The sequence below is a fragment of the Salmo trutta genome, chromosome 24, assembly GCF_901001165.1.
Source record: "Salmo trutta chromosome 24, fSalTru1.1, whole genome shotgun sequence".
NCBI classification, from domain to species: domain Eukaryota; kingdom Metazoa; phylum Chordata; class Actinopteri; order Salmoniformes; family Salmonidae; genus Salmo; species Salmo trutta.
Genome location: NC_042980.1, coordinates 2,201,305 through 2,223,742, shown reverse-complemented (window position 1 = coordinate 2,223,742; position 22,438 = coordinate 2,201,305). Strand labels below are relative to the sequence as shown.

The window sequence follows — 22,438 nt, the reverse complement described above, 5'->3', positions numbered from 1 at the left end:
CAATCTAGATTACTTAGTTACTATTTTGTAGTTCTTATACCGTTTTTTTTTTTGTTTCACTCTTCTACTTTGATCTCTCTTTGCAAAACAGACAGAAGTTGTAATGTCTTGTTTCCTCCCCCTTTTGCTTGTAAATTGGTTTACTTGTTTTGGATGTATGTACTTTACCATTGAAAGGGTGAATACATGAGATGCCTCTGGGTGTGGGTGTGTGCTCTGTCCTTTCTTTCAACATGTGGAGGCTCTTTTCTTTAAAGAACACACTCCAATGGCTACAGCATTTTTTTTCCTTTTTTGTTTCCTTTTTGCATTTATACATTTTCGTTCATTTTAATATATACTGAACAAAAATATAAACGCAACATGCAAAATGTCAACGGTTTTACTGAGTTACAGTTCATATAAGGAAATCAGTCAATTGAAATCTATGGATTTCAGATGACTGGGCAGGGGCGCAGCCATGGGTGGGCCTGGGAGGTCATAGGCCCACCCAGTTGGGAGCCAGGCCCAGCCAATCAGAATGAGTTTCTCCTCACAAAAGGGCTTTATTACAGACATAAATACTCCTCAGTTCCATCAGCTCTCCCGGTGGCTGGTGTCAGACGATCCCGCAGGTGAAGAAGACTGATTTGGTGGTCCTGAGCTGACGTGGTTACACTTGGTCTGCGGTTGAGGCCGGTTGGACATACTGCCAAATTCTCTATAATTACATTAGAGGCATCTTATGGTAGAGAAATCAACATTGAATTATTTGGCAACAGCTCTGGTTGACATTCCTGCAGTCAGCATGCCAATTGCACGTTCCTTCAAAACTTGCGACATCCGTCGTGTTGTGACAAAACTGCACATTTTAGAGTGGCCTTTTATTGTCCCCAGCACCTGTGTAATGATTATGCTGTTTAATCAGCTTCTTGTCAGGTGGATGGATTATCTTGGCAAAGGAGAAATGCTCACTAACAGGGATGTAAAAACATTTGTGCAGAAAATTTGAGGGAAATAAGATTTTTGTGCATGTGGAACATTTCTGGGATCTGTTATTTCAGCTCATGAAACATGGGACCAACACTCCACATTGCATTTATATTTTTGTTCAGGATAGTTAGTTTAAACTATCTTAGTTTATTTATAATTTGAAACTGATTCAATATTTTCTGTTTGCAAAAAATACACTGCTCAAAAAAATAAAGGGAACACTTAAACAAAACAATGTAACTCCAAGTCAATCACACTTCTGTGAAATCAAACTGTCCACTTAGGAAGCAACACTGATTGACAATACATTTCACATGCTGTTGTGCAAATGGAATAGACAACAGGTGGAAATTATAGGCAATTAGCAAGACACCCCCAATAAAGGAGTAGTTCTGCAGGTGGGGACCACAGACCACTTCTCAGTTCCTATGCTTCCTGGCTGATGTTTTGGTCACTTTTGAATGCTGGCGGTGCTTTCACTCTAGTGGTAGCATGAGACGGAGTCTACAACCCATACAAGTGGCTCAGGTAGTGCAGCTCATCCAGGATGGCACATCATTGCGAGCTGTGGCAAGAAGGTTTGCTTTGTCTGTCAGCGTAGTGTCCAGAGCATGGAGGCGCTACCAGGAGACAGGCTAGTACATCAGGAGATGTGGAGGAGGCCGTAGGAGGGCAACAACCCAGCAGCAGGACCGCTACCTCCACCTTTGTGCAAGGAGGAGCAGGAGAAGCACTGCCAGAGCCCTGCAAAATGACCTCCAGCAGGCCACAAATGTGCATGTGTCTGCTCAAACGGTCAGAAACAGACTCCATGAGGGTGGTATGAGGGCTCGACGTCCACAGGTGGGGGTTGTGCTTAAAGCCCAACACCGTGCAGGACGTTTGGCATTTGCCAGAGAACACCAAGATTGGCAAATTCGCCACTGGCGCCCTGTGCTCTTCACAGATGAAAGCAGGTTCACACTGAGCATGTGACAGACGTGACAGAGTCTGGAGACGCAGTGGAGAACGTTCTGCTGCCTGCAACATCCTCCAGCATGACCGGTTTGGCGGTGGGTCGGTCATGGTGTGGGGTGGCATTTCTTTGGGGGGCGGCACAGCCCTCCATGTGCTCGCCAGAGGTAGCCTGACTGCCATTAGGTACCGAGATGAGCTCCTCAGACCCCTTGTGAGACCATATGTTGGTGCGGTTGGCCCTGGGTTCCTCCTAATGCAAGACAATGCTAGACCTTATGTGGCTGGAGTGTGTCAGCAGTTCCTGCAAGAGGAAGGTGTTGATGCTATGGACTGGCCCGCCCGTTCCCCAGACCTGAATCCAATTGAGCACATCTGGGACATAATGTCTCGCTCCATCCACCAACGCCACGTTGCACCACAGACTGTCCAGGAGTTGGCGGATGCTTTAGTCCAGGTACGGGAGGAGATCCCTCATCAGGAGCATGCCCAGGCGTTGTAGGGAGGTCATACAGGCACGTGGAGGCCACACACACTACTGAGCCTCATTTTGATTTGTTTTAAGGACATTACATCAAAGTTGGATCAGCCTGTAGTGTGGTTTTCAACTTTAATTTTGAGTGTGACTCCAAATCCATACCTCCATGGGTTGATAAATTGGATTTCCATTGATTATTTTTGTGATTTTGTTGTCAGCACATTCAACTATGTAAAGAAAAAAGTATTTAATAAGATTATTTCTTTCATTCAGATCTAGGATGTGTTGTTTAAGTCTTCCCTTTATTTTTTTGAGCAGTATATATAATTCACTATTTTCTGACATTGCATTCTTGAAATGCTGAAGCCATACTGTACCTCAGATGAATCTTCTCTCTTACACCTTCTGTCATCTTGTTTCTTGGTGGACATTTTTATACTCTAAAATTCCTTGACCCGGATGTGCTGAATGTTGCCTACTTCCTGCTTGACCTCTGATTAGGGATGTGGTGTTGTCATGCTGTTACTAGAATGCCCTCTCTGAACCAATGGCTCCCCGGCTCTTTCTCATTGAATCTTTCCTCGATTCCCCACATCCTATCTCCTCGTCTCCTTCTCAACACGCATTGGAAAAGATGGTTTGAGGGGAGGAACCTTGAACCTCCTCCAGTAGGGTTGAGACGGTGGCAAGGAGATACTAAGCTACGAAGATTCATAGAAATACTCACTAAGTCTCGCTCGCTCTCTCTATGCAGTGCAATCTCTGCATTTATTAACATTTCCACTTTCCATTTGTGTCCGTCTGTCTAAAGTGATGATTTTTTCAGGACCTTTAGAAAACCAAGACAATCATGAATTTACCTTTCAATATGATTCACTTTTAGAGTAAGTTGTTTAATTAATTCTCTTTAGCCAGTGATCTCTGCAAAATACTGCTTTTATGAGAAATATTATAGCTACAATGTCGTATGGAATTGTTCTGAAGGAATGATGTACATTCATGTATAGGGGGATGGGATTGTATTTGAGAGAATGGTGCTGTGTGCGTGTGTGGACTGTAGCATTTGTGTGTGCGCGTATATAGGGATAAAGAGCATTGTGTTGTGCGTCAGGTGGTAAACACGGAGGGGACGTGGGTGCAGCTGGACAAAAACAGTGTGGTGGAGTTCTGCGAGAGCGACGAAGGAGAGGCCTGGTCTCTGGCCCGAGACCGTGGGGGAAACCAGTACCTACGCCATGAGGAAGGTAAGAGCCTTTTAACTTAACTTACTGCTTTTTACTCCTGTGTCCTTTTTTTATTATTGGATCAGGGTCTGTATTGGGCTTGGCGGTATACCGTAAATACCGTATACCGGGGTATATATTTTTTTGCCACAGCATGATTTTCAGGACCGTCCATAAAAATAAAATACATATTTGGGGGTTCGGCCCCCCCTCGCGGGAGCTGCAGGGGTGTGTGCTACGCCGCTGCTTAGAACTAACTATAAGTTAACTATCTAACTAAGGGCTCCAGCTATGGATTTGGTTTTCTAACTTGGTAGCTAAGTCGCTAGCTTGCAAGTAGGGATGCACATTTCTGTCAATTTTGCTGCCGACTGACTGACCCTCATTTACCTGTTTAACAAATGGTTACATTTTTTTCCAAACATTAAACACGTGACCAACAGAAAATACTATCAGAGATCTGTACATATAATGACGAGATGCTTATGTTTCCGCCCTAACAATAGGAGTCGTCCCAAGGCAGGCGACAAACTTAGGCCCCAAAAAAGCCCATAGAAACTCATTGGGCTTATTTCGAAAATTTTTGGGAGAGTGAAAACTCTTGCTTTGACTCTTCCTCTTTGATACCAAGAATGCATACAAGTACCGGACATTTTCATTAAGAGCTTAATGAAAACATGCAAGAATAGCAAGCCTATCGTCTTAGTCAAAAGGCCTATTAAAACCTCTTAAGGATCTGACTTTTTTTCAATTTTCGCCAAAAATGACATACCCAAATCTAACTGCCTGGAGCTGAAGCAAGGATATGAAGCAAGGATATGCATATTCTTGATACCATTTGAAAGGAAACACTTTGAAGTTTGTGGAAATGTGAAATTAATGTAGGAGAATATAACACATTAGATCTGGTAAAAGATGATACAAAGAAAAAACATGCATTTGTTTTTATTACATTTTTATTTTTCATCTTTGAAATGCAAGAGAAAAGCCAATATATGATTTAGATGCAATTTAGATTTTGGCCACTAGATGGCAGCAGTGTATGTGCAAACAGTTTTAGACTGTTTCAATGAATCATTGCATTTCTGTTCAAAATGTATCAAGACTGCCCAAATGTGCCTAATTGGTTTATTAATACATTTTCAAGTTCATAACTGTGCACTCTCCTCAGACAATAGCATGGTATTATTTCACTGTATTAGCTACTGTAAATTGGACAGTGTGGTTAGATTAACAAGAATGTAAGTTTTCTGCCCATATCAGATATGTCTGTGTCCTGGGAAATGTTCTTGTTACTTACAACCTCATGCTAATCACATTAGCCTACGTTAGCTCAACTGTCCTGGGGGGGGTCCTTTAGAGGTGAACATGCAACTCCTGTAATGAAGCAGATAGTAAAACGCCATTTTCAAACATTTGCCCAAATGCAATTAGCGGAAAACACCATTCTAAACAGCGCAACTAATGCAAGTAGTTTCATATGTGACAGAGATTAAAATATTTGTTAGAAACATAGAAAGAGTAGGAATCTTAGAGCAACAGCTATGATGGGTTGCTAATATGACTAGGATTGTGCTTTTGGACAACGAAAGGAAGTTGATATGAAAACCAATAGAACAGGAGAGAAGGCCTGGTTATTGGCATGAGGAAGTATTTATAAAATAGGTAAGACATGCCTCATTATTTGAAGTAAACTCACAGCCACGCTCAAGGTCCTGAACGATATCCTAGCCGCCATCAATAAAAGACAGTACTGTGCAGACGTCTTCATCGACCTGGCCAAGGCTTTCGACTCTGTCAATCACCGTATTCTTATCGGCAGACTCAACAGCCTTGGTTTCTCTAATGACTGCCTCGCCTGGTTCACTGACTACTAACTACTTTCAGAGAGAGTTCAGTGTATCAAATCGGAAGGCCTGTTGTCCGGACGTCTGGCAGTCTCTATGGGGGTGCCACAGGGTTCAATTCTCGGGCCGACTCTTTTTTTCTATATATTACAATGATGTCGCTCTTGCTGCGGGTGATTATTTGATCCACCTCTACGCAGACGACACCATTCTGTACACATCTGGCCCTTTTTTGGACACTGTGTTAACTTCTTAAGGACAGACGTTCCGCAAGCGGTAGAGCATGGCGCGAAATACAAATACCTCAAAAATGCTAGAACTTAAATTTCTCAAATATATGACTATTTTACACCATTTTAAAGAGAAGACTCTCGTTAATCTAACCACATTGTCCGATTTCAAAAAGGCTTTACAGCAAAAGCAAAACATTAGATTATGTCAGGAGAGTACCCTGCCAAAAATAATCACACAGCCATTTTCAAAGCAAGCATATATGTCACAAAAACCAAAACCACAGCTAAATGCATCACTAACCTTTGATGATCTTCATCAGATGACACTCCTAGGACATTGTTATACAATACATGCATGTTTTGTTCAATCAAGTTCATATTTATATCAAAAACAGCTTTTTACATTAGCATGTGATGTTCAGAACTAGCATACCCACCGCAAACATCCGGTGAATTTACTAAATTACTCACGATAAACGTTCAAAAAATACATAACAATTACTTTAAGAATTATAGATACAGAACTCCTTTATGCAATCGCGGTGTTAGATTTTAAAATTAGCTTTTCGGCGAAAGCACATTTTGCAATATTCTGAGTAGATAGCTCGGCCATCACAGGCTAGCTAATTTGACACCCACCAAGTTTGGGACAACCTAAACTCAGAATTACTATTAGAAAAATTGGATTACCTTTGCTGTTCTTCGTCAGAATGCACTCCCAGGACTTCTACTTCAACAACAAATGCTGTTTTGGTTCCAAATAATCCATAGTTATATTCAAATAGCTCTGTTTTGTTCGTGCGTTCAGGTCACTATCCGAAGGGTGACGCGCGAGCGCATTTCGTGACAAAAAAATTCTAAATATTCCATCACCGTAATTCGAAGCATGTCAAATGCTGTTTAAAATCAATTTTCATGCTATTTTTCTCGTAAAATAGCGATAATATTCCAACCGGGCGAAATAAAAAAATTTAGAATTCTCATGAACGAGCATCTCCGGTGTCACTGTTCCCAGGCTGACCACAAACAAATACTCCTGCTGTTCTTCGCCCAGAGACAGCAGACACCTCATTCCACTTTCTGGTGCCTTCTGAGAGCCAATAAGCCTTAGAAAGTGTCACGTTACAGCACAGATGCTGTATTTTCGATAGAGATGCAACAGAAGGAAAACAAATTGTCAGACAGGGCACTTCCTGTATGGAATCTTCTCAGAGTTCTGTTATACTCACAGACACCATTCGAACAGTTTTAGAAACTTTAGTGTTTTCTATCCAAATCTACTACTTTCTGGGCAGGAGTAGTAACCAGATTAAATCAGGTACGTTTTTTATCCGGCCGTGAAAGTACTGCCCCCTATACCATAACAGGTTAACAAACCTCCAAACGAACTTCAATGCCCTAGAACACTCCTTCTGTGGCCTCCAACTGCTCTCAAATGCTAGCTAAACCAAATTCATGCTCTTCAACCGATCGCTGCCCACACCCACCCGCCGGACTAGCATCACTACTCCTGACGTTTCTGACTTAGAATATGTGGACAACTATAAATACCTAGGTGTCTGGCTAGACTGTAAACTCTCCTTCCAGACTCATATTCAGCATCTAGAATCGGCTTCCTATTTCGCAACAAAGCTTCCTGCACTCATGCTGCCAAACATACCCTCGTAAAACTGACTATCCTACCGATCCTTGACTTCGACGATGTCATTTACAAAATAGCCTCCAACACTCTACTCAGCAAATTGGATGCAGTCTATCACAGTGCCATCCGTTTTGTCACCAAAGCCCCATATACTACCCACCACAGCGACCTGTATGCTCTCGTTGGCTGGTCCTCGCTACATATTTGTCACAAAACCCACTGGCTCCAGGTGATCTATACGTCTTTGCTAGGTAAAGCTCTACCTTTCTCAGCTCACTGGTCACCATGGCAACACCCATCCGTAGCACGCCCTCCAGCAGATATATTTCCTTCCAGTTCTCTGCTGCCAATGACTGGAACGAATTGCAAAAATCACTGAAGTTGGAGACTTATATCTCCCTCTCAAACTTTAAGCATCAGCTGTCAGAGCAGCTTACCGATCGCTGCAGCTGTAGGCTATACGACGAAAGGCTTTACGGCGAAAGCAAACCATGCGATTATCTGAGGACAGCGCCCAGTACACAAATGCATAACAAATCATTTTCAACCAGGGAGTTGCGACACGAAAGTCAGAAATAAAGATATCATTTATGCCTTACCTTTGAAGATCTTCTTCTGTTGGCACTCCAAAAGGTCCCAGTTACATTACAAATGGTCCTTTTGTTCGATAAAGTCCTTCTTTATATCCATAAAAACTCCGTTTAGCTGGCGCGCTTCAGTCAATAATACACTCGGTTTCCCTCCTTCAAAATGCATACAAAATGAATCCCAAACGTTACCAATAAACTTATCCAAACAAATCATTAAACATTTATAATCAAACCTTAGGTACCGTAATACGCAAATAAACAATACAATTTAAGACGGACAATTGTTATTGTCTTTACCAGAGACAAACAAAAAGAACGCACTCTCTCGGCCATGCGCTTGGAAACACTACAGCCAAAATGGGAGCCACTTAGAAAAACTGCTTCTCCCTCATTTCTCCATAAACCAGCCTGAAACTCTTTCTAAAGTGGAAGCCCTAGGAACTGCAATCGGGGACGATTTCGCCCTATTATAAAAGTGGCAGCCATTGAAATCAGTGGTATGCTGATTTTTTAATTTTTTTGTTGATGGTTTGTCCTCAGGGTTTCGCCTGGCATTTCAGTTCTGTTATACTCAGACATTATTTAAACAGTTTTAGAAACTTTAGTGTTTTCTATCCAAATCTACCAATTATATGCATATCCTAGCTTATGGGCCTGAGTAGCAGGCAGTTTATTTTGGACGCGCTTTTCATCCGGACGTCAAAATACCGCCCCCTATCCCAAAGAAGTTAAGTATGTTAAAAAGCTTTTCTGTGTTTTGAATGGTGTTCTGCGTACCCCAACAACAGAATGGTATGGTAAACAGCTGATTAGCCAGCTTCGCCAATGAGACGACCTCTGCCAAAAACATGACGTCATGTTATATGAGGAAATGGCGAGCTTTTTTAAAAACTGTCTGTTTAATATAAGTTTATTTGTTCATTACATTTTTGCTTTGGCTGCAAATACGAGTATGTGAAGAGTCTACAGCATTATTTGAGTATGAGTTAACAGAATATATCAAATTTTAAAAGTGAGATTTTCACTGGACAGTAACTTAAACTAATATAACATGGATATGAATGGATGTTTTGGTTGCTGTTGTTGGTGGAGCTAACGTGGTCCAGCTCTGTCTCCTCTCCCAACAGAACAAACCCTTCTGGAGCACGGGGCCCAGACCCCACCACCTAGCCCCTTCTCTGTCCAGGCCTTCAACAGGGCTACTGCAGCCAATGGGGCACAGGGCTTTGACTACGGTATCTCAAACAACAAAGGTGAGGCATGCCGGGGCACGTGGCTTGGTGGTTGGGCGGTAGAGGGATGCCTACACAGTTATACATGCACCTGTGGCTTGGTAGCTACAGCTGCTTCTGCTTTCGGAAAGCCCAGAACCTGGGTCGTGGCTATGAGGCACAAAACTTAAGAAAATGGTTCAAGTGAAATGGGCAAGTAGTGTATCTATTCCAGTAGGAAATGCTAGTTTTTGATGTCCGTTGCAAAGTGTTTTAAGACATGGTCTGTTGTGCGCCCAAATGAACAAAACCCAGATGTAGCTACCAGGCTGCCTCACACATAGGTCCCTAGCAACTGTCAATTCATTTTAAAAAAGATTACTAGCCTTACTTTGCAACTCTCCTTATAACTCCTAATATGATAAGTTGTCTGACTAGTAATATTCTGACTTGATATACTCATGACGTTGCCGGTGCAAATCAGATTATTGGAGACACTCAGATTTATTGTGCTAGTTGTAGTTATGCAGTCATATCTCAAGTGAGGATGTCAAAAATATTTATTTAATTTCACATTGGAGTAGTTTCCTTTTCCTGACAAACCTTGCAGGCTCCCGAGTGGCGCAGCATCTCAGTGCTAGTGGCGTCACTACAGACCCTGGTTCGATTCCAGGCTATATCACAACCGGCCGTAATTGGGAGTCCCATAGGGCGGCGCACAATTGGCCCAGCGTCGTCCGGGTTAGGGTTTGGCCAGAGTAGGCATTGTAAATAAGAAACTGACTTGCCTAGTTAAATAAAGGTTACATTTAGAAAAAGTATTCATCAATTAATCCACTTGTCAAAATCATTTATTCAGTGCCTTATTTTAACGACCATGATACATTTTCACTTTGGGTACAACACGTATGATTGACTGACTAGGGAACTGCTGAAGAGATGCACAAGTCTCCACTCTCCACATACAGTTGCTCTTCATCAATTCTTCTCTCACTGTCATTCTGTCCTGTCCTGTTTACTTCCTGCTTCTTATCTCACAATGTCCTGTGGGCTTCCTGGGTTCTCTTGAGCTGTGATCAAATACCCATACTAACATACTGTATACTACATACAGTTGAAGTCAGAAGTTTACATACATTTAGGTTGGAGTCATTAACTCATTTTTCAACCACTCCACAAATGTCTTGTTAACAAACTAGTTTTGGCAAGTCGTTAGGATATCTACTTTGTGCATGACACAAGTAACTTTTCCAACAATTGTTTACAGACAGATTATTTCACTTATAATTCACTGTATCACAATTCCAGTGGGTCAGAAGTTTACATACACTAAGTTGACTGTGCCTTTAAACAGCTTGGAAAATTCCAAGAAAATTATGTCATGGCTTTAGAAGCTTCTGATCGGCTGATTGACATCATTTGCGTCAATTGGAGGTGTACCTGTGGATGTATTTCAAGGCCTACCTTCAAACTCAGTGCCTCTTTGCTTGACATCATGGGAAAATCAAAAGAAATCAGCCAAGACCTCAGAAAAACAATTGTAGAACTCCACAATTCTGGTTCATCCTTGGGAGCAATTTCCAAACACCTGAAGGTACCACGTTCATCTGTACAAACAATAGTACGCAAGTATAAACACCATGGGACCACACAGCCGTCATACTGCTCAGGAAGGAGACGCGTTATGTCTCCTAGAGATGAATGTACTCTGATGCGAAAAAGTGCAAATCAATCCCCGAACAACAGCAAAGGACCTTGTGAAGATGCTGGAGGAAACAGGTACAAAAGTAACTATATCCACAGTAAAACGAGTCTTATATCGATATAACCTGAAAGGCCGCTCAGCAAGGAAGAAGCCACTGCTCCAAAACTGCCATAAAAAGCCAGACTACCCTTTGCAACCTCACATGGAGACTTTTTGGAGAAATGTCTTCTGGTCTGATGACACAAAAATATAACTGTTTGGCCATAATGTCCATCTTTATGTTTGGAGGAAAAAGGGCGAAGCTTGCAAGCCGAAGAACACCATCCCAACCGTGAAGAACGGGGGTGGCAGCATCGTGTTGTCTTGGTGCTTTGCTGCAGGAGGGACTGGTGCACTTCACAAAATAGATAACATCATGAGGATTAAAAATGATGTGGATATATTGAAGCAACATCTCAAGACATCAGTCAGGAAGTTAAAGCTTGGACACATGGGTCTTCCAAATGGACAATGACCCCAAGCATACTTCCAAAGTTTTGGCTGAAGGACAACAAAGTCAAGGTATTGGTGTGGCCATCACAAAGCCCTGACCTCAATCCAATAGAAAATTAGTGGGCAGAACTGAAAAAGCGTGTGCGAGCAAGGTCTACAAACTTGACTCAGTTACACCAGCTCTGTCAGGAGGAATGAGCCCAAGTTCACCCAACTTATTATGGGAAGCTTGTGGAAGGCTACTCGAAACGTTTGACCCAAGTTAAACAATTTAAAGGCAATGCTACCAAATACTAATTGAGTATATGTAAACTTCTGACCCACTGGGAATGTGATGAAAGAAATAAAAGCTGAATTAAATCATTTCACTCTACTATTACTCTGACATTTCAGATTCTTAAAATAAAGTGGTGATCCTAACTAACCTAAGACAGGGAATTTTTACTAGGAATAAATGTCAGGAATTGTGAAATACTGAGTTTAAATGTATTTGGCTAAGGTGTATGTAAACTCCGACTACAACTGTACTTAATAAGTATATACTACATACTATTAGTTAATTGTATTGTACTGTAAACGAATGGTATCGTTTCAGTTGAGCGTACTATAGTTTCGCCTCTCTACTGGAAGTTGATGCTGTTGCTATGCAACCTCTTGCTAGCTTGTTAGCATAAGAAATGCTAAACATTTTATGATTTCTGTTGTGTTCATAAACGCAATCTGGAGTGCCAGAGTGCGCTCTGGACGTTCATAAATCCAGAGTGTTGTCAGATTGTCCGTTGATAAATTTGGAGCTTTCAGAGTGCACATTGGACACTGACCGAGGAGTAGGGTTGATCCGAGCGTTCAACGGCAGTCGAGCGCCCAAGCTAACTGGCTAACATTTGCTAGCTACTTCCAGACACAAATAAGACAGAGAACACCTCACTCTGACCATTTTACTCACCTTAGCAAAGCTGGTTATGCTGTTTTCATGTTATCTAGAGTGTTGTAACTGTATTTTTAAATGTTTTGTTGCCAATGTTTACTGACACTGGCCATATTCAACGGGTGTTGAGCATTCGTAAATTCATCAGTTCTGCGCGAAAGTGCTCTGAAATCGGGGTAGATAGCCAGAATGAACAATGTCCATTTGAAACGCACAACGACTAATCCACTTAGTGAATAATGAAGTCCGTACATGTTGGGTAGTTAGTTAGATTGCAGATACTTAATAATACTGCCTGGCAAGTTTGATGTATTAGTAGCCAACTAACATTAGGTAGCTAGCAAACATATCGGTACCCACTGATGTAACACTATGCGGTTCGTAAGGATAACCTAGCTAACAAATTGTCAGACAACATAACGTGCAACTTAACTTCTTACACTTTTTCTTAATTAGTTAAAGCAATGAATTTATCCGCTTTCGTCGGACTTCAGCTGCATATTTTCCGCCATTTTCTTCAAATCTGAAAATGTTGTGAAGCCATGCCCATTGCATTATGGGCCCTAAAAGCACGTAAAAGTGTCTATTGCATGCATACTTTGTATTTTGGCGAATTTAGTACGACATCCGGGAACTTTTGGCATACTTCCTATATCCATGCTATGACCAGTAAGCATACTATATACTCAATTCACGTCACAAATCGTACGGATAGTGCCGTTAGTATGAGTATTAAAACACAGCTTTGGTCTTGCTTTTAGATTCCCAAATCAGGGGTGGCATGTGGATGTTAACTAAGAGTGTTGGCTTCAGAATTTCTCTCTACTTTTGTAGTTTTGGGGATAGTGGAGACAGGATAGTAGCATTAGCAAAATCTTAAAGGTACTGTTCACTTTTTAGAAGTGTAACTTATTTTTGACATAACTGTCGTGTAATCAGACTTCTCTATGCGTGAGTAAAGTAACTATAACTGAAGGCTAATGTATTTCTAGCTTGACGTTGCTTCACATTACAAGCCTTATGAATCCCTAAATTCGCACAGGCCCTCATTAGCATATGGCCAATCATGACGCAATATGCAAACAACACCATCTCCCCTTTTCGGAATACAAAGTGTAGACTGCCTTTGTCTCAACAGACCTCAAGTGTTTATTCTGCCTCTATGTTGGTAGGTCTGTTCCTGACTAGTACTTCTTGAACATTTGAACGTAGTCATGAACATATTTTCTGTGAACTTTAACCCAAAATGCATCTCTAATTATTTGTAACACAAATCTACCCCACAGGTAAGTTAGAACTGTAACAACTTGACAACTGTTGTCTTTTATTTTATTTTTTTTACTTAGAGCTCAGTCTTGTTTGCCTTGACTTATTGGTCCAGTCTTTGAGGTTTATCTATTGCTTGCCCACACCTTGTTCTGAGTGTAGCAGGTACATCTGGCTTGTCGGAGTGGTGAAGACTCTTGAATCTTCTCCTGTGTAGCGTTGTTGTTTTCAGGTCCATCTATAGGGATGAGGTGATGTCTGTTCCTGCGGACAGATACGTGGGGAGCTTACATGTTGCATTGTGGTGCTGCATGTTCCCTCAGCACTGTTCCTGTTACTTTTGAGTCAGTCACTCACACCTGTTTTCCAGTCTTGCTGACTCTGTGACACTTGTTGAAGCTTTGCTGAACCACTCTCCTTTTCCTTTGAGCTGACCGCTGTTGTGTTTGGCGAGTGACGTCACTGTAGTATGAAGCTGTCGTCCCATCAGCAGTTGTGCCAGGCTGAAGCCATTATGGAGTGGAGTTGACCAACTTAGAGAGATGTTGGGTTTGCGCCAGACATAGCGTTTTCCTTGATGGCCAAAAAGCTACATTTTAGTCTTATCTGACCAGAGTACCTCATTTCCATATGTTTGTGGAGTCTCCCACATGCCTTTTGGTGAACACCAAACATGTTTGCTTATTTTTTTCTTTAAGCAATGGGTTTTTTCTGGCCACTCTTCTGTAAAGCCCAGCTCTGTGGAGTGTACGGCTTAAAGTGGTCCTATGGACAAATACTCCAATCTCCGCTGTGGAGCTTTGCAGCTCCTTCAGGGTTATCCTTGGTCTCTTTGTTGCTTCTCTGATTAATGCCCTCCTTACCTGGTCTGTGAGTTTTGGTGGGCAGCCCTCTCTTGGCAGGTTTGTTGTGGTGTCATATTCTTTCAATTTTTTAATAATGAATTTAATTGTGCTCTGTGGGCTGTTCAAAGTTTTGTACATTTTTTTATAACCCAACTCTGATCTGTACTAATCCACAACTTTGTCCCTGACCTGTTTGGAGAGCTCCTTGGCCTTCATGGTGCAGCTTGCTTGGTAATGCCCCTTGCTTAGTGGTGTTGCAGACTCTGGGGCCTTTCAGAACAGACGTGTGTGTGTGTGTGTGTGTGTGTGTGTGTGTGTGTGTGTGTGTACACACACATACTGAGACCATGTGACACTTGGATTGCACACAGGTGGACTTTATTTAACTAATTATGTGACTTCTGAAGATAATTGGTTGCACCAGATCTTATTTAGGGGCTTCGTAGTAAAGGGGGTGAATACATATGCACGCACCACTTTTCCATTGAATTCTTTTTTGAATTTTTGTAAACAAGTAATTTTTTTCACTTCACCAATTTGGACTATTTTGTGTGTCCATCACATGAAATCCAAATAAAAATCATTTTAAATTACAGATTGTAATGCAACAAAATAGGAAAAATGCCAAGGTGGATGAATACTTTTGCAAGGCACTGTACCTTAAGAAGTAGTCCACTAGTAGCTGGTAGTTGGCGCTTTTCAGAGTGGACAAGCCCGCTCCCAGTCTTTATCAGGGTCTCTCTGGAAGTTGTGATGGTATGAGTGGTTCTGTGTGGTTTGTGCGCTCTTTGATGCATGTCCTGCAATTAAGCACAAGTTTGTTCAGTTGCTGGCTGAGGCTAAGCAACCACACAGCCTGTTGTGCCTTTCTCTGCACTTGACCACACCTTGATGACCCTCGTGCAGCTTGGTGAGGACATCATTTCGTAAGGCTGATGGAATGACAAGTCTCGTTCCTTTCAACAGGAGACCGTTGTGCACTGTGAGAAAAGCACGTTCTGCCCAGTATAGTTTCAGTGGTCCTTAGCATCCTTCCTGACATGTTGTCATGACTTTTGAGCACACACTGTCTGCTTTGAGTTGTTCTCTCAGATTTTGCATGTAGGAAACACTCACTGGAAGCTGTTCCATGATGGCGTCCACATAGATATTTGTGCTCTCCATGAGCTCCTTTTCTGCAGCACTTTTTTTGACTGGTGCACAAGGGTTGGTTCCCCATAAGGCTCAGGAGAGGCTTGTGATCAATTTCCAGCTGAAAGTGTTGACCAATGAGAATGTCTGAATCTTCCACATGCCCATGTCAGCCCCAGAGCTTCTTTTTCTACTAAAGTGCATCTCTGCTTGGTCCTTAAGAGAGACTGGGAAGCGTAGAAAGCAGGTCTCCATTCCTTGCTATTCTTCTACAGCAGCACTCCTAATCCATAGGAAGACATATCGGCTTAGACATCTCTTTGTTTGGGTCGTACAGGGCTAACACGGGTGTGGATGTCAGCTCCTCCTTCAGCTCTTTGAAGGCTCTGGCTTAGTTGGCCCCTCGGTACCAGTTGTTTTTCTTTGAGAGTAGGTCTCTGAGAGGTTTGTCCTTTTCAGCTGAGGGATGAACTTTGCCAGCTGGTTCACCATACCTCGGAAACTCTGCAGCTCGCTGACGTTGGATGTGGCTGCCATCTCTTTGACAGCCTCTGTCTTTTTCGGTCGGGCTGTACTCCTTTGTCCGAGATAATGTGGCTCAGGAACTTCACTTCCTGCTTTGACAGGTCACATTTGTCCATGTTCAGAGTTAAGCCAACTTTTTCCATCTTCTGAAATGTGGCATGAAGTCTTGCATCATGCGCCTCCTGTGTTTGGCCCCAGATTAACACATTATCCATGTGACAGACCACACTTTCCAGCCCTTCAGTGACTGTCACCATTCTGTCCTGGAAGTGTTAAGTCGCTGAAGCGATGCCGAAAAGCAGGCGGTTGAAGTTGTAACGTCCGGAAGGTGTGATGAAGGTTGTTAGCATAACTGACTCCTCCGCTAGCGGGATCTGAAAGAAGCACATGTTCGCATCAAGCTTTCTGAAGACCTTCGCCCCGGCTAGTGAGCCAAGGGTCTGTTCGGCAGTGGGTAGTATATTTTTCTCTAAACACTGACTTGTTGAGACAAGTGAAATCGATGCATGTCCGCACGTCTCTGTTCTTCTTGGGACAACCACCATGCCGGCGCACCAGTCCGTGGGCTCCTCCACTCTGGTGACAATCTTGAACCCTTGCCTGCTCTCTAGCTCTTTCTAGACTTTTGGCAGCAATGTCATAGGAATCCATCATGGAGTGAGTAGGGCTCTGTGCAGGATTTCAGCTTGATGGTATATAGTTGTTGTACTGTGCCAAAACCAGCTTTGGATAGCTTTCTTTCAGTGTCTGTAAATCAGTGCTGTCAAGTCGATCAACTAGCTCAAGCTTTGTGTGATAGCTGGTCAACCTAGTAAAGCTGTGTGTAGATCTCTGATGACCTACACGTCCTCCAGTGTCACCTTTTCTCCCTTTTGTAGAACTACACTTGTGATGCTCTTCCTTATCTTAGCAGAGGTTTTGTTGATTTTTTTAGCAGAGCTGGCTTGCTGGTTCCTGCAAAAATGTGATTGAACATATTGTCTGGGATAACAGTCACGTCGGCACCAGTGTCTATTTTGAATTTCACATTTCTGTCCATCACTTGAATCATCCATGGGTCGCCTCCTGCTGTTGTTGTTCCTAGGAAAATGCTATCATCCTCCTTTTGAACCTTGTTTACAGGGTCACACACTACTTCACTAGCTGCACACTGTGCAGGGCTTTTGCCACGGTTTCGACACTTTGGCTGCTATTTGTCATTAGCATTACCATGGCTAGCTTTCTCAAGCTGGAATATCTGTTTCCACTAATACTGACTGCCTTTTTGCATAACTCTATCCACTGAGCATGCCTCTTTTGTTGTTACTATGTCACCTTGCAGGTGACTGCTGCTTTTTCACTTCAGTTTGTGAGAGATCTTTATCTAGCTGCATCTGTTCTGACAGATGCATGTCTGCTAATCCAACAGATAGCCTGTCTCTAATTTGCTTATCATGCAAAAGTCCAGAGTTCCAATGCTCTGCTAGGGCATATAAGGCTGTGACAAAATAATCCACTTTCATTTTATCCTCTCTCCGCAAGTTAAAGCGGGTTTTCTCATTGATCATTTTCTTTTTCACAATAAAGACTGCTTGAAATCCATCTCTTACTTTGTTGTTGCTTGAGTTTGTTTAGGTTTAGACGCCTCCAAAACGTAATCTGCTTCATCGCTCATACAGTACATGAGTGTTTACCTGGTTCTCCTCGGTAGATGTGTGAAGATTACTCGCCTGACAAAAGTGCTCGAACCTCCTAATCCATTTGGTCCATTCTTGCGGTTTAGAAAAATCTAACGGCTCCGGCGGCTGTATGCTAAATGTAGCACTTAGGCCTTCATTTGCAAGTATCTGTACCCCTCCCGCTGCACCTTGCACGAGTGGCTGGCCTCTTCCTTCATCCACTGCTACTGGTGGCTGCTCATTAGCCTCCTCGATTTTATTCCCAAAACTTTTGAACCCGGTGAGCTGAACTCTGTTGGTAAATACACTCGTTCTTGTCCACTTCCCACACAGTGTCGCGTAATTAGACTTGTATATACGTGAGTAAAATAACTAATAACGGTGTATCTTTATGAAGGCTAGCTTGACGTTTATTGCTAGCTTGACGTTGCTTCACATTTACAAGCCACGTGAGAGATGCTTTCCTCATGAACCCCTAAATTTCCACAGGCCCTCATTAGCATATGCCAATAAGGATGCAGTATGCAAAGACAGCACAATATCTAGGGTGGTATCATTTTGTACAACCCCTTAAAATTTGTTAGCTGGTCAGGATGAGTCCTAAATCTTCTGGCTTGCGTTTTTGGGTAATGTAGCAATACTAGTGGAAACAGATTCTATCAGTTAGTGGTGCACTCAAAAGCATTTCCCCATACTGGATCAAGTTGACCCTCCAAGGCCACAGGGGCTGTCAATAAACACTAACTCTGTCCATTTTTTTGTTCTGCATGTCTCATTGGGTTTCATGGTGTGTGTATGTCATACCTAACATCACTGCTATGTTCAGTCATAATGTGTCTCAGTCTGTGTGCATGGGCCAGTTAGTGTGCTTCTGCCAGGTCAGGTGGGACCTGGAATATCTTCCCAACACCAGTGTTCACAAGTTCCCCCCCAAAGTGAAGGGGTGTCCTGCCAAATCGGAATCAACCCCCACAGCTTCCTACTGGCTCATTGGACTACTTTCCTCTCCAAAATGCCTCCAACTTTTTCTCAGGTTTTTTTCTTAGCTGGTAAATTTAAGGTAAATGAATCAGTAGAATAGGTCTCAATAAAGGGGACTTTCAAAACTTGCTTACCATTTATTTGGTACCATTTAAGTTTAGCAAAAGATCTCTCTCTATGGACCTATGTATACTTGATAATACCCTGTAATTAGTCAAAACTGAGTCACTGAACTTGTACATTTCTCCTAAAATCTTTCAGGGAAATTGAGCTAATTTTCTTATTCCATATGGAAATGACTGAAGTAGAGGAGTTTTCTATGTTGTTGGGTAGAAAGCAGATGCACTCTACCTTAGATACTACAGTACATATAGTACAAACAGTGTTATTTTCCCTATTTGGGTTCCACACTTTGTCCCAAGTGACACAACCCCGGCCCAGCCAATCGCCATTACTGTCCCAAAACCCCACCCTGTGACATCACCCATTACCCCATGTCACTTTAGTTTATCCCCTTTTCCCCTCCTATCCAGAAACTCCCACCTCACCCCCCTACACACCCCCACCCCCTTACACCTCTCCGGCATTACCTGTGTGGGAGATGATTGATAAATCAATGGACATTTTAATGGTTACTGTTTAATGGATTCATTGATTGATTTATACCCCACCTTTTGGAATCCTAAGACCATAGTGTAAGCTAAGCTGTAGTCCCCCCTTCCCCTTCTCTTCCGTTATTTGCAGGTGACCAAAGGTTGACTGCCATACTGAATAGTGCCATTCAGTCTGGGCCCTTCCTCCCTCCAGCCGCTCCTCCCTCCTCTTCCTCCGTATTTGAGCAAGCCGCCCAACCTCCCTCCTCCTCCCTTGTCCACAGCCCATTTGTGTTTGGACAATGCCCCAGGTCCCAAGTGTCTCAGCCGCAGCCACAGCTTCCGAGTAAGTCGGTCCGTCTGTATGACAGTGTCGACGCTTGCTTGCCCAGGTGCTCCCTGGTCCCATCTTAATTCCTCCTTAGCTTATCATTCTTTTGTTTGTGATTTTTTTACTTGCGTATTTGTTTTGCTTATTTCTGTTTTTTGGGGGGGCAGGGTGGACCGATGACACCCTAACATTGCTGTTATGTTCTGACTGCTGCTTACAATACCTTGCCTAGTAATGTAGCTGCCTGCTTTTTGTTTATATATTGTTCTTTCTCCATCTTCATCCCTGATTTAAACAGAGACTCAGTGATATGACGTGATCACGAGCAGCAGTCTGCCCAGAGATATTGTCAAGAGAGTGAGGCAAAAGGCTGCATTTGACATCACCCATACAGATACTTGCATTTGTGCACGCATTTGTACATAGGTTTGCTTCTATCTCCTGCAATTTAATAGATGCATGACGACAAATGTTGACGAGTGCAGCCTCTGCCTTCGCACGGTCTTTGTTTGTGTCAGAAGTCACCCTGCTCCTCTTGGTAAACTCGTATCACTGATTCTACTTTTAAACACCAGCTCTGCAGTTCCCATTCCTGCTTAGTGCTCCCATTGCAAATGTAGACTACCTTAGTGTAATTCATCATATGAATTTAGGAAGCATCATTTAGTGTACTTATTACTGCATTAGTTTACTACATGCTTTCATTCTTTACATTTCTGAATCTCTATAAAGCTCCTGGGCACACACTAAATGCCTTGAGAATGTGTCAATATGACTAAGCTTAACTCACAGCACCTGTGGTGCGTAAATCAGAGACAATCTCATGGTCAGGTCAGTGGATATGCTCCCAACTATTAGGTTTCAATAAAGTATAACATTTATCAATTAGTTTCCGTTCACTCCATTTTCTCAGCCCCTGGCTCAAACTCATGTTTTCCAGCCCTAGTTCATGCATCTCTTACTACCCTCTGTTCTCGTATAGCTGTCTGCTCTCCATATGTCTGTTGGTCTGACTCTCCATATTCTTTAAACTCTCAATGGCCATCCTCCATCACTCCACCTCTCTCCTTCTTTCTCTCACTCCTCTCTCCCTCCTTCTCTTTCTCTGTATGGTGTGTTTCCTTACCTGTTCTCTCTACTTACCTGTACACGCTACGCTTCTTTTCTCTGTGAGGGTGTCCCTGCATTCATTCCCTGTGTTTTGCTTACCTACCACTGTTTTCCGCTGTAGATGGTTCTTCATCACGCAGCCTTGCTTCTTCTCACGAGCGTGTGCACAAAAGCAGTGCGTCCGCGGCTGGGCATGGTTCTGCACTCTCATCTCTTGCTCTCAGGCAAAAGGGTGGGTAACATACAAAATGCATGCCTCCTTCAGACTGAAATGTGGGAATCCGTTACGGAGTCAGTTAATGCTGAACAACAGGATAAATAGGATTATCAAGAGTAAAACACAGGTAAATAGGTAATTTGTTCTAAACTGAACTCTAGTTACAATTATCAGAAGGAATAGGGGAGATGCTTATTCACATAGAGGTTAGGGGTGGGACTAATGTCCCGAGACAGGATCCATTCTAAAGACCAATTATAAACTCAGCAAAAAAAGAAATGTCCTCTCATTGTCAACTGCGTTTATTTTCAGCAAACCTAACGTGTGTAAATATTTGTATGAACATAAGATTCAACAACTGAGACATAAACTGAACAAGTCCCACAGACATGTGACTAACAGAAATTTAATAATGTGTCCCTGAACAAAGGGCGGGGTCAAAATCAAAAGTAACAGTCAGTATTTGGTGTGGCCACTAGCTGCATTAAGTACTGCAGTGGATCTCCTCCTCATGGACTGCATCAGATTTGCCAGTTCTTGCTGTGAGAAGTTAGCCCACTCTTCCACCAAGGCACCTGCAAGTTCCCGGAGATTTCTGGGGGAATGGCCCTAGCCCTCACCCTCCGATCCAACAGGTCGTGCTCAATGGTATTGAGATCCGGGCTCTTCAATGGCCATGGCAGAACACTGACATTCCGGTCTTGCAGGAAATCATGCACAGAACGAGCAGTATGGCTGGTGGCATTGTCATGCTGGAGAGTCATGTCAGGATGAGCCTGCAGGAAGGGTACCACATGAGGGAGGAGGATGTCTTCCCTGTAACGCACCGCGTTGAGATTTCCTGCAATGACAACAAGCTCAGTCCCATGATGCTGTGACACCCCCCCAAGACCATGACGGTGACGGACCCTCCACCTCCAAATCGATCCAGCTCCAGAGTGCAGGCCTTGGTGTAACGCTCATTCCTTTGACGATAAACGCGAATTCGACCATCACCCCTGGTGAGACAAAACCTCAACTTGTCAGTGAAGAGCACTTTTTGCCAGTCCTGTCTGGTCCAGCGACGGTGGGTTTGTGCCCATAGGCAATGTTGTTGTTGCTGGTGATGTCTGGTGAGGACCTACCTTACAACAGGACTACAAGCTCTCAGTCCAGCCTCTCTCAGCCTATTGCGGAGTCTGAGCACTGATGGAGGAATTGTGTGTTCCTGGTGTAACTCAGGCAGTTGTTGTTGCCATCCTGTGCCTGTCCCGCAGGTGTGATGTTCGGATGTACCGATCCTGTGCAGGTGTTGTTACACGTGGTCTGCCACTGCGAGGACGATCAGCTATCCGTCCTGTCTCCCTGTAGCGCTCTCTTAGGCATCTCACAGTACGGACATTGCAATTTATTGCCCTGGCCACATCTGCAGTCCTCATGCCTCCTTGCAGCATGCCTAACGCACGTTCACGCAGATGAGCAGGGACCCTGGGCATCTTTCTTTTGGCGTTTTTCAGAGTCAGTAGA

At 43.1% G+C, this 22,438-nt stretch overlaps 1 protein-coding gene across 19 annotated transcripts in view; it reads left to right on the top strand.

Moving 5' to 3' along the window:
- LOC115160590 (E3 ubiquitin-protein ligase MYCBP2) overlaps positions 1–22,438 on the top strand; it is a 342,793-nt gene that overhangs the window by 254,470 nt on the left and 65,885 nt on the right. For 16 of the 19 annotated variants that reach the window (XM_029710772.1, XM_029710779.1, XM_029710778.1 and 13 more), the window contains 4 exons: positions 3,516–3,648; positions 9,067–9,192; positions 19,426–19,620; positions 20,837–20,947. In XM_029710772.1, the coding sequence (XP_029566632.1) occupies positions 3,516–3,648; positions 9,067–9,192; positions 19,426–19,620; positions 20,837–20,947 (565 nt within the window). The remainder of the gene's footprint in view (positions 1–3,515; positions 3,649–9,066; positions 9,193–19,425; positions 19,621–20,836; positions 20,948–22,438) is intronic. The other 3 variants (XM_029710773.1, XM_029710771.1, XM_029710777.1) reach the window with 3 other exon arrangements.